The 16,749-nt window shown below is 40.9% G+C and overlaps 2 protein-coding genes across 3 annotated transcripts in view; one reads left to right on the top strand and one right to left on the bottom strand.

Annotated features, from left to right (window-relative positions):
* ZFAND3 (zinc finger, AN1-type domain 3) overlaps positions 1-16,749 on the bottom strand; it is a 345,499-nt gene that overhangs the window by 87,033 nt on the left and 241,717 nt on the right. For both annotated transcript variants that reach the window (XM_008574218.1, XM_008574219.1), the window contains exon 3: positions 6,695-6,877. In XM_008574218.1, coding sequence (XP_008572440.1) covers positions 6,695-6,877 — 183 coding nt within the window. The remainder of the gene's footprint in view (positions 1-6,694; positions 6,878-16,749) is intronic.
* LOC103591710 (60S ribosomal protein L5-like) lies at positions 12,026-13,144 on the top strand. The gene is made up of 2 exons (XM_008574217.1): positions 12,026-12,260; positions 12,415-13,144. Exons 1-2 carry the CDS (start codon positions 12,035-12,037, stop codon positions 13,083-13,085), a joined length of 897 nt encoding a protein of 298 aa, XP_008572439.1. The 5' UTR covers positions 12,026-12,034; the 3' UTR covers positions 13,086-13,144.

A 16,749-nucleotide genomic window follows, 5' to 3' on the forward strand; every position in this document is an offset into this window, starting at 1 on the left:
TTAAAAAAAAAGAAAGAAAGAAAGAAAGAAAATGTTAAAAAAAAAAAAAAAAAAAGCAATGAGGATTGTGGATCATTCAACTGTGGATCCATTTAGATCTTTCTTGAACTTAATTTGGACTAGTTGACCTCTTTTTTTTTTTTTTTTTGGTCTTTTTTTGTCTTTTTCCGTGTCCGGCAACGGATCGCAACCCTCAGTGTTGCCCCCGTACCGGACCGGGGACCGGCAACAGGATCACAACCCTCGGCGTTGCTCCTGCGCCTCGCTCAACCAGTGAGCGGGAACCGGTCTGTATGTGGGATCCGAACCCTCGGGCGGGAGCACCGCCGCGCTTCCCAAGCGGCGCACTATCCAGTGCGCCACCGGGCCGGCCCTAGTTGACCTCTTAAAGTATCTCCTACCCTATCTGTTTTTTATGGGGGGAAAAAATGTAAAAATCATGCTTACTTTGTAGGTAGTACAAAAACACATGATGAACTGGATTTGGCCTGTGGGCTGTAGTTTGCCAACCCCTACTGTAAACTATAATTTTATATACATGTTGGTGGCTGTTTAATTCTTAATAGTGTCTCCACAGAGCTTAGAAGAGTGTTCTGTATGAAGTAGGTACTCTCTAACTGTTCTGTTGGAATGTCAGAATATTTGAAAACAAGCTCATCTATTGCCATTAATCTTAGTATTAGGCATCAGTTCTTTTCCTCTTCTGCCCAGGAAAAAACAAAGTAGCCAAGGCCCTCCCAACACCCCCACTTCCATCCAATACACTAGTGGGATTCGGGGGGGAAAAAACAAAACAAAAACCCAGGTAGGCATGCACATTGTAAGGCTCCCAAACAGGTCAAAAGAAGGAATGGCCCTTCTTTAAGAGCATGACAACAGGAAAGGGGGCTCACAAGAGAAGAAGAGGGCATTTTCTCACCTGTTAAGTCTAATCTGATAAGACTCTGACTTCGGATGAGCAGTCACCTGCCTGTCACTTAAGAACAACAAGAAAACAAGAACTGATTCCAGTGTTCTAACTACAACTTGACATTATCCTCTCTCTCTTCAAAAGTTGGGTCAAGAAACAAAACTACAAATCACACTTTATTTCCTTTAGGAAAGTCCTGGAAATTGGGAGAACTGTAAACAGCAAATAGGTAGTAGAAAAGCAAAAAGAAAGGTTTTGTTCTTTTTAAGTATTTGTCCAACACCCATTCCTGTGTACAGCCTACTTTTACATACAATGTCCTTTAGACTATAAATCACTATAGAGACAGGCAGCTATGGTGTGGTGACAGAGAACCAATATCCTGGAGCCAGACTGCTCTGTGATCTTGCATAAGATACTGAATCATCTAGTGCCTCCATTTCCACACCTGTGAAATGGATATGATAAAAGTACCTAACTTATAGGGTAATTACAAATATGAATAGGTTAATATATATGAAATACTTGGAACAGTGCCTGGTACTTATAAGTACTCTAGTGTTTGCTGTTACCATTACTATAGCATTTAAATGCTGTGACAAGTCCTTCAGTACTATTTAAATTTTGTTGATGCCATTTTTTGAAAAGGTTTCTAATGGCTAAAGTTGCATGGAATCCTATGCAGACACACAATTTGGGAGAGGGACAGATGTGTGTTCAGAGAGAGAAATGGAGCTTTTGAGTATCTGCTCAAAAAAATTCTTTTGGGCAAAAATCTGTCCCGTTTCTCTGCTTTACACTCTTGTCAATAGTTATTAATATGTAGTTTTTTCGAAACAAAATGTACCCAGACTCTCACCACCTTTCTGTTGATATATTCATTAAAAGTAAGAAGTTGAAAATAGATTTAAGCAATACTCATTCTCTTAACAGGAAAAAAATTAAAACCTTTTCATAAGCCCTGAAGAATACATAGCACTTCCCACTCTATGAAATTACAATGGATTTGTTAACTTCTAAATAGTTTACAAATTATGTAGTACTTGGATTTGGCATCTGAAAACTCATTTTTTAGCAATTCCTACACTTGCTTCTTCTCCACATCTCTCTAGGGGAAGCTAAAGAGGATCAATGGATGAAATTCTGGTCCCTTGAGGATAGATACTAAAATATCAACATAGGTAATCCCCTTCTGTCTCTTCCTCCATTCTTCTCCTCCTAGGCAGGTCACAGCTGAAGAAATTTACAAGGAGTGGAGGGATCAGGCTATCTAATCTCACCTAGGGTCTTTACCACTACTTGGCCATCACACTAATTATCTCATGCTGACTTATAAAGCATCTACCCTGGGCCGGCCCGGTGGCGCACTGCTACAGTGTGCTGCTTGGGAGCGCAGCGGCGCTCCCGCTGAGGGTTCGGATCCCACATACAGACCGGCCGCTCACTGGCTGAGCGAGGTGCGGGTGCAACACCGAGGGTTGCGATCCCATTGCCGGTCCCGGTCCGGTACGGGCGCGACACTGAGGGTTGTGATCCGTTGCCGGTCACAAAAAAAGACAAAAAGGGAAAAAAAAAAAAAAGCATCTACCCTGACAGCTTTAACGAACCTTGGTTACTTTTCTTGTCCCCATATTCCCTACCCCCAAACCTGACACACGTCTCCTCACTCTCGCACAGCTGCTTTCAACCTAGGTGGGGTAGCAAAGCCCACTTGAGAAAGCTTTTGCAAATGACATGCTTGTTAACCACTGCTGGTTGCTGCCTCCCTTCCAACCCAAAATTCCTATGCACCTGTTTGGGAAAACAAGCTAGAATCTCAGGGAGAGACATGTGTATTTGAAAATGTGACCTCCTTGTGGGTAGAGACCTCATCTTATTCATATCTGTCAGCACTTAACCTAGTGCCTAAACATATATGAGGCACTCAGCAAAGACTGCTAAATAAATATACAAACCACTGAAACACTGTATTGAAAGTTTATTTAGGTAATCAGTCTCATGATCACCAAATCCAAATGCCTCTTGTCAGTTTACAGCCTCAGCAGCATTTACACAACATTGAGGGAATATATGATGTAGTGGCTGAAAGATAGACTCTGGACCCAAATTAGGGTGTTGGAACATGGACTCCACTGCCAAGCAGAAGCTCTGTTACTTTGAAGTTACTGAACCTCAATGCTTCAACTTCCTCAACTTTAAAAACGGGCATGTAATCAAAGTACCTACCTCATAGGCTATATTGAAAATTAAATGTTAGTACATCTAAAGAGCTTAGAAGAGTGCTTAGAAAATAGCAAAACTTCATAAATGTGAGCTAACATTTTCATTATTATTATCATCAAAGCCCACACCCTAAGTTGGAATTTGTCTCTTGACTTTTGTGATCTTGCCCACTATCATTCTCCTCTTCTCTGACTTCTTCAGTTGCATCCTCTGTATCTTTTGCTCCCTAAATATAGAGGTTTCACTCAAGGGTCTATCCTCACTGCTTTTCTTTGCTCTTATCCTTAGCAATCTCATCTAACACCGAACACTTAAACTATTGTCCCTATGTGGATAAAGTCAACCTTGACTTCTTTCTCCTGAAAGCCAACTCAACCTGCCCAGCTGAACACAATACAAAACTTAAGTCATCATCATATTTCAGACTGGCAAATCTCATTTTCCCAGATCTATGAAAACCTGAGGAATTAGGAAATGAGATTAGCTTCAGAGTATAACTCCATGATGAACACATAATAGTTTAAAGCAGTGATGTCACCAGGAGGAGAAAGAATGGATCTGAATCTAGTAGAACTAAACATCTTAATCAGACTGAAGGCGGATTTATATATCAAAATAAAAAACATGGCAGTCTACAGTGACCTAGACTGGCAAGTTATGGAAATATAGAAAGTTGTTTTAGAGGCTCCAAAGCTCAGGAGAGGTCTAAACCCAGGTAGAGGGAGGGAAAAGGGATGTGAAGATGGAATTTTGCACCTTCCAAGACCTTCCCTATTGGTTTTTAGGGTGCACTGGACAGTTAGCAGAACTATTACACTTGATCTTAGCCAAAAGGCCAAAAAGCAATAGCACAACTATTAAAAATTCACTTCATTTAACTCCACTTGTTCTGAGTCCATGCTTTGCCATTTGCTATATAAATCCTTGTTATGGGTCAGCCTCCCATGAAGATCTGCCTTTAGATAAAACGTTTTAGTCATAAGGATATATGTTTATTTTCGACCCTTGTTAACAATGATTTTTCACAATGAATTAATAAAGTAATTTCTGGTTATGATTTGGGTTTTCACATACCTTAATTATAGGGAGAGAAAGCACTGATCTTGCCAAATGAATATTCTGTTCTCCATGACACTTATATTTCACATTGTGAATTAACTAATGAAAAGCATGGACCTTAAAAGCTAAATGCTTGAATTAGAATCCTGGTTCTGTCATCTATTAGCTTGTGACAATGAGCAAATTACTTGATCTCTTTGTGCCTGTTTTCTCACCTACAGAATGAGGATAACAGTGGTATCTATCTCAGTGCATTCTCATGAGGAATAAATGAGAAAATATGCAAAACATGGAATGATGTTTTACACATAAAGCGTTCAATGAATGGTAGCTATTGTTATCACAGTCTCACGTGTATTTTGGCTGCTTGAATTGGTTTGTTGTGGCCTGATCCTGGTAGGTACGAATCCAATCCAGGTTCCATCGGATGACTAGGTCTAACCTTTCCCTTAGACCAGGAGATCTTTAATTAAAGCCCATAACGAGCTTTAGAGAAATTCTATGCAAAACTGGGTGTAAATGAACAGTTTATATTTTTCTAAAGGGTCATAGCTTTCATCAGCTCCTCAGTGAGTACATGACCTTGAATAGATTTTTTTAAAACAAAACAAAATCTACTGCCTTAACATTAACACTACCACTTTCATCTTTTTTTCTCCTCAAATTATTTCTATACCTGGTCTGGCCTCTATTCAATAAATTATAATATTTAAAAAATTCTCTCTCTACAATGTTATTCCAGTATAATCCTTCCCATTTTCAATACGGTCAGGTTACTTCTCCAAAAGAACTATAATAATATCACTTCCTCTACTCAACAACATAGCTATTGTCTGAAGTCCAAACAGCTTAGCTGGGCAGTCAAGCTTCTATAAATTATGGCTTGGCCATAATTTATCTTTCCGACCTTGTCCTCCTTTCTCCTACATAAATGCCCCTACAGGAGTCACTTGCCATTGAAGAACTCCATGCATCTTTTGTTCATGGCTCATTATCCTCTGTCTAGAATGTCTTTTCACCACCTTCTATCAATCTTCAATACCAGTTCATCAGGTAAACCAATGGCCTTCTTCAACAGTCACTGTCTTCAATACATAAGAAGGACCATTTCCATGGATATATATATATATACACACACAACCATATAACAGGGTTTCTCAACCTCAGCATTACTGACCCATCGAGCTAGATAACTCTTTGTTCTGGAGTGCTGTCCTATGCAATGTAGAATATTTAGCAGCATCCTGGCCTCCAGAGATTACCAAATGTTTGGGGAGAAGGGTAGTGGCAGGAGGAGAAATCATTCCTGGTTGAGAACCACTGACGTACTATAACAAATATATTTAATTTCCCCTGCTAAATAGTAAATTCTTGGAGGACAGGGACTATGACCTTTTTTATATTCTAAATATTACTGAATACAGTAGTTTATAACAGATTTAGATAAATATTTATTCTCTGCTAACCCTTCGAAGGTTAGTAGACAGAACATCTTAAACCACTACATTTCTAGATATTCACTAAAATTGAAACATTAAATTTCAACCTTGTTGGGACGGCCCGTGGCTCACTCGGGAGAGTGCGGTGCTGATAACACCAAGGCCCCGGGTTCGGATCCCACATAGGGATGGCCGGTTCGCTCACTGGGTGAGCGTGGTGCTGCCAACACCAAGTCAAGGGTTAAGATCCCCTTACCGGTCATCTTTAAAAAAAAAAAAAAAAAAAAAAAAATTCAACCTAGTTAAGAAAAGCTTTTAAAACACAAAAAAATGCTATGGCATAATATCCCTATAATTTTTAGCAAATACTATCAGTTATAGTTGTGCTCCCAAAAAGATAGCTATAGCATTATAAAGGCTAAGTGGACAATGAGTTTCCATATCACATACATAACAGTATTCTATCACTGAAGACTTACAGGAGAGTAACAAACCATCTCCTCCTCACTTCAAATACCCTATGTGCTACAAAGTATATGGCTTTATTATCTCAGTTAAGTGCTTAGAAACAGTCAAGGCCCAGTTAGTGACAAGGGTAGGTTTTAATCCAAGGTTCCTAAATCAGGGTTAAGTTGCATATACCACTGGTTCTAAACCCTTGCTGCAAATTAGAATCTTCTGCAGAGTTAAAATGAACAGATCCCTGGGCTTCCCTCCAGACCAATTAAATTAGAATGAAGGAAAGATGCTGAAGATTAAAATTGTCTTAAAAATCCCCAGTGGGTTCTAATGTGCAGCCAGGGCTGAGAGCCACTGCTCTAGACTGGTTCAAAACCTCATGTACATTGAAAGTTAATATAAAAGGCTACCTCTTAAGGAGAACTTAAACTCTATGGAATGGCTGAAACTTATTCTCTTGTTGCTGAGTTTAGGCCCTATATGTGAACACTTATCCTGAATTAAAAGAACTGCTGTCTTTTTTCTGAGATTAGGCATTACCAAGAAGCTCATGATATGGTTCTCAAGCTGTTCTTCCTACCCTTCTCAGGATCTGGGAACTTACACTCCTCTTTACTCGGTGAAGTTACATTCAGTTCTGTCGGAAGCGGCTGCTGACTAGGACTAAGAATTGGCGTGGTTATCGAGGTATTGTTGTTGTCACTGGTGGTCTCTTCGGAAAACAAATCTGATTGGCTGTTGCTTGTACTTGGAGCAGAATCATCATCTGGTTGTTTCTTTTGAAAATCTGAAGAGAAGGAGTGAGAAGAGCAGTTTAATAAGGAGTTCACAATCTTTGAGTATTAGAGAACAATGGAAGTTAATATAAAAGTAAAGCACAACAACAGCAATAATAAAGAATAATCTGGGTAATCAAAAAAAGATGGAAGTAAAACGCTGGTCAAGAACATATAAGACTGGTGGAGTGTGGCTGGAGTTAAAATTTTCCAAGGCCTTTTATTGTTCCCAAGAATGGTATACATACTGATTTTAACATCAGACTCTGCAAAGCCAAAAATGCACATTAAAATTTTAAGGGTTATCAGTAAAAGGTACAAAGGAATAAAGAAAAGTTGTTCAAACCAATAGAGGACAAATGAAAAGGAAAAAGGCAGCACAGAAAACAGCAGGGTAAATAGAAAATACATATGGGCCGGCCCGGTGGCGCACTGCTACAGTGCGCCGCTTGGGAGTCCAGCAGCGCCGCACTCCCCACCGAGGGTTCGGATCCCACATACAGACCGGCCACTCACTGGCTGAGTGAGGTGCGGGCGCAACACCGAGGGTTGCGATCCCGTTGCCGGTCCCGGTCCGGTACGGGCGCAACACTGAGGGTTGCGATCCATTGCCGGACACGAAAAAAAAAAAAAAGACAAAAAAAAAAAAAGGAAAAAAAAAAGCTAATGTATGTAGTTATTACTTTACAATGTATCAAAAAATCATGTTGTATATCTTAAATATATACAATTTTTATTTTTCAATTATACCTTAATAAAGCTGAGAGGGAAAGAAAGATAATGTAAATTAAGAGAAATATTGTGTGCAGATCAAGGAAAATGTCCCCGTATCCAGAGTTACTCGTGCTGTTTTATGAGGCTCACTTAAGAGAAGCATCACAGAACTAGAAGTGTTGTACATGTATAAAAAATAAAAAAAATAAAAAAATAAATAGAAAATACATAATAAAATGGTAGAAGTAAGTATAAATATATCTATCAGTAATGGAAATAAATGTAGACAGACTAAATTTATCACCTAAAAGAGAAAATTCAGATTAAATAAAGTCCAGTTTTATTCAGTTTATAAGAGATATAATAAAGACATAAATGTGAGGATAAAGAAATTTTAAAGTATGTAAGAAAAGACAGGCAAATATAAACGAACAGAAAACCAGTATAGTTACTAGAGTAATGTCAGAAATGTAGACTTTAAGGCAAAAAGCATTTTACAACAAAGCCTACGGTCTTCAATCACAACCAAGTGATGTAGAATGGTGAGCACTGGACGGGCCCAAGGAAGAAGGAAGAAGCCTCCATGTCAAGCCCCGACCCATTTCCAGCACTGCTAGTGAGTGCAATGAATTTAGCCAGTCACTAACCTGGTATGCTGATCAGTGACCAAAATCTCTACCACTCCTTTTCTGTGTATTTACTTCTCCTGGCCACTTTCTTATGCTTCAACATTTTTGGTATTTTTAAATGGCTTATTATCTCAATGATACTTGCACAGCACATTCAAGAAAAAGGTACCACATAAATGGAATAAAAATACTGCAATAATGATACTTTTTTATGTTAAATCATCTCATTAGTTCCTACGTCAATAATCATTGTGTCCCTCTTATAACCATCTCTCTACCATTTAATTGGAAACATTATATAGTCTTAAATGAACTGAATCTGAATCATCACTGTACCATCTAGCACAATCCCCAAAGCCTAGACACACATACATACAAACTCACACAGGCACAAAAACCCTTTGAATTTAAATGATGTTGGTATCTAAAAACAATTACCAGTTCCCACCCAAACAATCTCTAGCCCATGCTTGCCATGGCTCCTCTGATGCTCAGGTACTTGAATTCAAGTTTTCTTCTGTGAATCAGCAGTTGACACAATGAACTTTCTTTAACCCATGCTGCACCATGGCTTCTCTACATCTCCACTGGCAATGGTGTCATAAAATCATCAGGCCAACAGTATTCATTACAAACCAAATTGGCTGCTCACAAAGAGAACTAGTAGAAGCTCTGTAAATTTTCTGCTGGAATGCGAAAAGAACCCAGGAATCACAGAATTTTACAACCAGAAGTGACTTTAAAGATTCAGCTCAATCCTCTCATCTTACCAATAGCCAAGGAAGTTAATGTAACTCACCAGAAATTCAGAAGTCTTAAGAGTTTTCTAACTCCTATGACAAAGTTAGCAACTTGTGCAATACAAAGAGCTTTAGAGTTAGACCTGGATTCAAATCCTGACTTTGCTATTTACTGGACTTAGTGGCTAAAAGCAAATTGTTTAATTTTTTAGGGCCTTGTCTATAAAATATTTCTATGATTTCCTTCTTTCCCGTGGTTATTTCATATTTTGAACCTTGGTTACAGGGCAAGATGACATTATTTACATAAATGTAAAGTTGTTTTCCAATTAGTCTGGAACTGCGAACTTGCAATGAGACATATACTATGCAGACCCTGATAAACCAAGGAAGACATCAATAAAGCTATGCTGATTCCACCCCTCCAGTAGGACACTGAGATAACACCAAGGACAAGAACGAAGCCAGAAGGACCCTTGGCAAGAATTTGCACCTGGCCCCTTACATGTCCCCCCCTCCCTCCTCCTTTTCACTTCCCACATTTCATTCTCTCAACTCCCTCTTTAAAAAAACCCTCAGTAAATCTGAGTGTTTGAGATGGTTTTAGTCTGGTCATTCTCCTTCAGGTTTACTGGAGAGATGGGTTAGCCTAACATCTCTCTTCAGATCACCTCATTAAAGATGACTTCCATTTTTACCAACATTTGACTTTTGAGTTGTTTGTTTTTGTTTGGGGTAGGCAGCCGGACTTGGGGCTCCATAACAAGATTTTGACAAGCTTAAGCCAGGAGCTGAATGCCTCGGGTAACAGATTTTGGCAAGCCAAGCCAGAGTTTTTGTTTGGGGTGGGCAGCCAGGCTTGGGCCTGGTAACAAAAGCAAAAGAGGTCACTAGAAGATCTACTGGAGCCACCACAAAAATCTGGCCAGTGTTCTCATTTTTACCATTTCTGCCCAAAGGAGCATGTTCCGATCCAGAAATACAGCCTCAATATGTGCCGCCAGTGTTTCCATCAGTATGCAAAGGACACAGGCATCATCAAGGTGAACTAAGTGATCTTCCTTGAATGGATTATCCAAGGCATCCACCCAACAAAAAAAACCATGCTAGCTCTTTGTACATAAAAAAAAAATTTTTTTTTTCCTTTTTGTCTTTTTTCGTGTCCGGCAACGGATCGCAACCCTCAGTGTCGCGCCCGTACCGGACCGGGACCGGCAACGGGATCGCAACCCTCGGTGCTGCACCCGCCCCTCGCTCAGCCAGTGAGCGGGAACCGGTCTGTATGTGGGATCCGAACCCTCGGCGGGAGCGCCGCCGCACTCTCAAGCGGCGCACTATAGCAGTGCGCCACCGGGCCGGCCCAACATACATAAAAATTTTTTTAATTTCTTAAGAGATAGATAGAGAAAAAGAAAGAGAAAGAGAGAAGGAAGGAAGCCTATCCCCAAAATGAAGGGGAGCAGATGTATATTACATGTAAAGAAGGAAGCAACAAAACAGGCAGAGACTCTCTCCTCGCTCTACACTGAAAGCAGTGCAGATTGAAGGGTCCAGAAACAGCCACTTCATCTGATCCAGACACAGCGATGGTCTGTTCATTTGTTATTGTACAATTCTCATATAAATTGGAAAAGCAGAAACCTCCAAGCTTATCCATCTATATAAATGAGAAAAAAATAGGAATAATTATTTTTATAAATTGGTGGAGTTAACAGTATATTTAAAGGTGTAAACTTCCCCTAGAATAAAGCTGTGAGTCTCAGAGAGATTTATGTGAATAAAACTTTTCGAAAACAAACTGTTACTTGTAAAATTTGAATAAAAACCTTTGCCCTTTAATGGGATTACCATTCAATATTGAACTAAAGCCAAGATCTTGGCAAATGACCATATTATCAACTAATGGGACAAATAATTTCTCAACATAGGTACTCTTGAAACATTTAGTATCCAGATATGGATGTTTCTACAAGATAGAGAAAGTGACCTAGGGAACACATATTCTAGTTTATGGAATAACTTGTTGCCTGATTCCAGAATCACAATAAAGCCAATCGAGATCTTTACCAAAAAAAAGGAAAGTGACCTAATCGTGCCAGCTAAGCCAAAATGGCTAGTAAAGTCCCTGGGGTTGGCTGCCCACATATACACTGGGCATATTTTCACCACTGTTTTCATAAGATTTTTCACAGATCAATGTTCTTTCTACAAAATGTACTTCAAACGACTGGGAGCACCATGAAAACACTTTGCCCTGTCCTGTTGACAAGCCCATTCGTCTGAACAGCCTCTCTGGAACTATACCCTATCTAGCCACTACTCAAAACTCACCTTTGAGATGCACATGCCCTATTGTTTATCACTCTGATGTACCACACAGATTTGGCAAGATGTTAGTTCACTGACATCCCCACCCCACTTCCAGATTATGACAATAATGTCTTTTTGAATGATTTCTTCAAAGCCGAAAATCTACAAAAGTAATTTGGAAAGGGTTTCAGTGATTTCACTAAATTTTGTTTCCTTCTTTGAAAATAAATTAAGTTTTCACCTACTTTTTTCTCTTAGCAATGTACCATGAATATTTTTTCAATGTCAAATATAGATTGGTGTAATCACTGATGGGTATGTATTTCCATTTACAGATATATTAATTAAACCAATTCACTATAGGTACACATTTTGTCATCAATTTTTCACTATTATAAGCAAGATTTCATCACACTTCCGTAGGTTATATTGCTAGAAGTAGATCAACTGGTAAGAGAGGATGCACATCTTTAAAGCATTTAGTACAGTATGTAGTGTCAAATACTTTGGGCACAAATTCTCTTGGATCCTACCTAATGGGAAAAGCTATGACCTATTCAATGTGGCTGGGTTTATTTAAACTTCTTTTCATAAATAATCTCTTTTAGATTTTTTAAGAAACAAAACCAAAAAACCTTTATTTCACCAGATTCTCACCTACCCTCGTGATGATTCTTTCTCTTTAAAAACCAGACTGTCGCTTTTCCCCCCCGTCTAGCGCTGCCGGCCCTGCAGTACTGTGCTGAGCCGCAGACACGGGTCTGTGTTCTGCAGAATGGGGTTTGTTAAGGTTGTCAAGAATAAGGCCTACTTTAAGAGATACCAAGTGAAATTTAGAAGAAGACGACAGGGTAAAACTGATTACTATGCTAGGAAACGCTTGGTGATCCAGGATAAAAATAAGTACAACACGCCCAAATACAGGATGATAGTTCATGTGACTAACAGAGATATCATTTGTCAGATTGCTTATGCCCGTATAGAAGGGGATATGATAGTCTGTGCAGCTTATGCACACGAACTACCAAAATATGGTGTGAGCCCAAATACAGGATGATAGTTCCAACACGCCCAAATACAGGATGATAGTTCATGTGACTAACAGAGATATCATTTGTCAGATTGCTTATGCCCGTATAGAAGGGGATATGATAGTCTGTGCAGCTTATGCACACGAACTACCAAAATATGGTGTGAAAGTTGGCCTGACAAATTATGCTGCAGCGTATTGTACTGGTCTGCTGCTGGCCCGCAGGCTTCTCAATAGGTTTGGCATGGACAAGATCTATGAAGGCCAAGTGGATGTGACTGGAGATGAATACAATGTGGAAAGCATTGATGGTCAACCTGGTGCCTTCACCTGCTATTTGGATGCAGGCCTTGCCAGAACTACCACTGGCAATAAAGTTTTTGGGGCCCTAAAGGGTGCAGTGGATGGAGGCTTGTCTATCCCTCACAGTACCAAACGATTCCCTGGTTATGATTCTGAGAGCAAGGAATTTAATGCAGAAGTACATCGGAAACACATCATGGGTCAGAATGTTGCAGATTATATGCGTTACTTAATGGAAGAAGATGAAGATGCTTATAAGAAACAATTCTCTCAATACATAAAGAACAATGTGACTCCAGACATGATGGAGGAGATGTATAAGAAAACTCATGCTGCTATACGAGAGAATCCAGTCTATGAGAAGAAGCCCAAAAGAGAAGTTAAAAAGAAGAGATGGAACCGTCCCAAAATGTCCCTTGCCCAGAAGAAAGATCGGGTAGCTCAAAAGAAGGCAAGCTTCCTCAGAGCTCAGGAGCGGGCTGCTGAGAACTAAAACAATTTTCTATGAGAGTTTTTCAAATAAAAACAATAAACTTATTGAATAAGCAATTATATCTGTGTTAAGCTCTTGTTATGAAACTATTGGAAATACCCTGAAGTGTAAAAGGAAAGGAATTGACAGTTTTTTTCCTCCAAGAAACATCTGTAGCTTTTTGCAGAAAAAGTTGTCTTGCATGTCGACTCCAACAAAGTTTACACCTTCTTAGCCTTCTATTCAACCTGACAGTTGCTATCCCTCACATTGTATGATGTGCAGCTCCCTAAAAATCTGGCAAGCAGCAGACCAACCATCACTAGGAAATATTTCTTCTATCCATTTATTATAACCAGATGACTGATGGGAAGAAAAAGTACCTTCAAAGTATACAGTTTTAAAACAACTGGTGCTAATCCATGGCTTAAATAATTTTTGAGAGAAAGCTGTCTAGTGAAGGTCACATAGATTTAACACATTTCACTTTAACCAAGTGAAACCTTGGGGCAGAAAATACCGGGGCTTTTCTCCAAAAGGAGGTGTTTCATTTTATGGAGATGTTGAAAGGTACATGCCAGATCTTAATATACATAGAAAAATAACATGAAAGGAGCAAATATTAAACCCTGTATATTGATTTTACATAGGAAAAAATGTTACTAAATTTACATGCCTCTTGAAGAAACAGCCCTTTGGCCCACAGGAAATACTGTTTGAAAATGGAAAATTATTACTGAACTGTTTTCTACGACTTATTTCAGTCCTGCTCTTGTAGTCCCACTTTCTCCATATCTCACATTCAGAATACATGGATCTGGATTAGTTGGCTGGTTGATACTAAGATGGACCCTTCACATCTTTAGGGTGCTGAAAGTTCATCCATTTTCAGCCACTAAAACTGACAATTGCATATTGTCAAGTAGAACACTTCATGAAGCCACTCTAGGAAACATTCTGATAATGTGAGGTCTGAATGAGGTTAAAAATGTGTGCTTAACAAGTCTATAATACAATAAACCATGCTATTAACCCAACATCTGTTTATAAAGGAGTAGTTTTAATTTACCTGCTTTGTAGTCTTAATTTCTGTTAATGTGCAAACTTTACCATGCTAAGACATTAGTAAATTTGTGTATAAATCAAAAAATAAATAAATAAATAAAAAATAAAAATAATAAAAATAAAAACCAGACTGTCTTCACTGATCTCAGCAGAGACAGACTGAGCTGTTTTTACTTTTGCATGCTTTCAGACAAGTTCAAAATATATACATCCAATATGGGGCAGAGAGGGTCTTCAAAAAGTTCATGGAAAGAGAAATATTATCTTTTTTTTTTTTTTGTCTTTTTCTGTGTCCAGCAACGGATCGCAACCCTCAGTGTCGCCCCCGTACCGGACCGGGACCGGCAACGGGATCGCAACCCTCGGTGTTGCTCCCGCACCTCGCTCAGCCAGTGAGCGGGAACCGGTCTGCATGTGGGATCCGAACCCTCGGGCAGGAGCGCCACTGTGCTTCCCAAGCAGCGCACTATCCAGTGCGCCACCGGGCCGGCCCGAAATATTATCTTTTAATTCTACTTTTCCACAAAGTTTCTGAAGTACCCTCACATACATATATCTTAATCATGATAAATGACTCCTATCCTGTGTTCCCTACTTAGGTCCAAGAGTTTGTGAACTTTGATGAATACCTCAAAAATTAAAGTAGAAATGTCTTCTGCCCTTCTTCTCATCTTACTGGATGGCACCAATATTCACCTAGAGGCTTTAGTCAGAAGCCTGGGTATCATCTGGACTTCATATTCTTCCTTCCTTAATCTACATCTAAAAAAATCCCCAGGTCTAGTCATTTACAACTTGTCTATCCCTCACAGTACCAAACGATTCCCTGGTTATGATTCTGAGAGCAAGGAATCCATCCACTTCCCCATTACCACTCTAGTCTAAGCCATCATCATCTGTCAGATTCCTTCAACAGCATTTTAACTGAAATCTTTGTATACTCTCTTGGCTCAATCTAATCCATTCTCCACAAAGTAATCAGAATGATTTTTATTTTTTATTAGCATATTTATTGTTACAAATCATACTTATTCTTTATGCCCCTTATCCAATCTCCCCCTTCCCCCTCTAACCATAGATTTGTTCTCTCCATCTGATAGATTAACTGTTTCTCTGTTGGTTTGTTGCCTAGATGATGTGTCCAAGTCCTCCCCTATTATCAGAAATCAGACGCTTCTGTTACTCTGGAATGTGCTTTGTGGAGAGAGAGGATCCCCCCCTTTTTTGGGGGAGGGTCTCTTCTGGTACCTTTCCTTATGTCAATGCAGTTGAGAGTCTGGTGTGCCATCTGCATGGTGGCTGTGACTGCTGCTATAGAGACTAGCTGCTTTTGCAGCAGCCATGGCAATTGCAGTGGCTATGGTAGGCTACCCATGTGGAAATGGTGTTTTTGGTGTGTTCTTTACCTGATTGTGGCTGGGTTTGGTTTCCCCCAACTCCATGCCTCAGGCTCCCAGCGGGGTCCCTGGGCAGTAGCAGCAGCTTGCCTAGTTGCGGCTGGGTTCAGCTTCCCCCAGCTCCAAACCTCAGGACCCCAGTGGGGACCGGGGACCCGGGACACGGGGTGGTGGTGGCAGCTTGCCTAGTTGTGGCTGGGTTTGGCTTCAACCAGCTCCATGCCTCACTCTAAGATATTGCAGAGCAATTGGGGGGGAAGGAGAAGGGAAGGTGGAGGGGAAATAGGGTGGGAAGAGAGGGAATGTGATCAAGGCCCATGCCCCTCCCCCCATTTCAGCAGGGGAGACCAGGGGGCTTCCAGCAGTGGCTGGGTCATCACTGGGCTGGATGCAGATGTCACGGGGGTGTGGCTGAAGCCCTTGGACCCCAGCTGCCCTGGATCAGGAGCCTGGGGCATTTCCTGCAGCAGCTCGGTGGTAGTCACTGGGCTGGTTGCGGGTGTGAGCGGGTGTGACTGAAGCCCTCGGCTTCTTATCACCCCGGCTGAGGAGCCCGGGGCACTACCAGCAGCACCTTGGTGGTCATTGCTGGGCTGGTTGGAGATGTCAGGGAGGCATGGCTGGGCCCCTCAGGACCCCACTGCGCTGGCTCGGGATGTCAGCAGAGCATGGCTGAAGCCCTTGGACCCCACCACCCTGGCTCAGGACCCAGGGCACTTTTTGCAGCTGCTTGGTGGTCATCACTGGGCTGGTTGTGGATGTCAGGGGGCATGGCTAAGGCCCTCAGCCCCCCACCACCCTGGCTTGGGAACCAGGGGGACTTCTGGTCCTTTTAGGTTTTATAGGTGTCCTTTGGTGGTGTTAGACCTTTACTAGTTAATATGAAACTTTGTCTCTCATCTGTGGGTATATATATATATATATTTTTTTTTTCCCATTTCTGTGTTGGATTATTCATTGTTCCCACCTCTTAAACTCTGCACTGGAACTAATTTGTTGTCCTTTGATTACTTCTAAAATGGTGGAACTTCCTGTGGGGACCAGCACTTGAGTCCTATAGTTGAGCTAAGATAAATTGCTTCATTGCTGCTGACTCCATGGGGAAGGCTTTTTGTGCAGCTCAGCTTCCCCCCCCCCCCCCCCCCCCCCCCCCCCCCCCCCCCCCCCCCCCCCCCCCCCCCCCCCCCCCCCCCCCCCCCCCCCCCCCCCCCCCCCCCCCCCCC

Source organism: Galeopterus variegatus, unplaced genomic scaffold (assembly GCF_000696425.1).
Source record: "Galeopterus variegatus unplaced genomic scaffold, G_variegatus-3.0.2 Scaffold1015, whole genome shotgun sequence".
Taxonomy (NCBI): domain Eukaryota; kingdom Metazoa; phylum Chordata; class Mammalia; order Dermoptera; family Cynocephalidae; genus Galeopterus; species Galeopterus variegatus.

What these genes read in the sequence shown, in the direction of transcription:
- LOC103591710 (XM_008574217.1), top strand. Translation starts at nt 12,035, where the DNA reads ATGGGGTTTGTTAAGGTTGTCAAGAATAAGGCCTACTTTAAGAGATAC. An exon ending in AGAAGGGGATATGATAGTCT is followed by an intron (nt 12,261 to 12,414) that starts GTGCAGCTTATG and finishes GGGATATGATAG; the next exon opens with TCTGTGCAGCTTATGCACAC.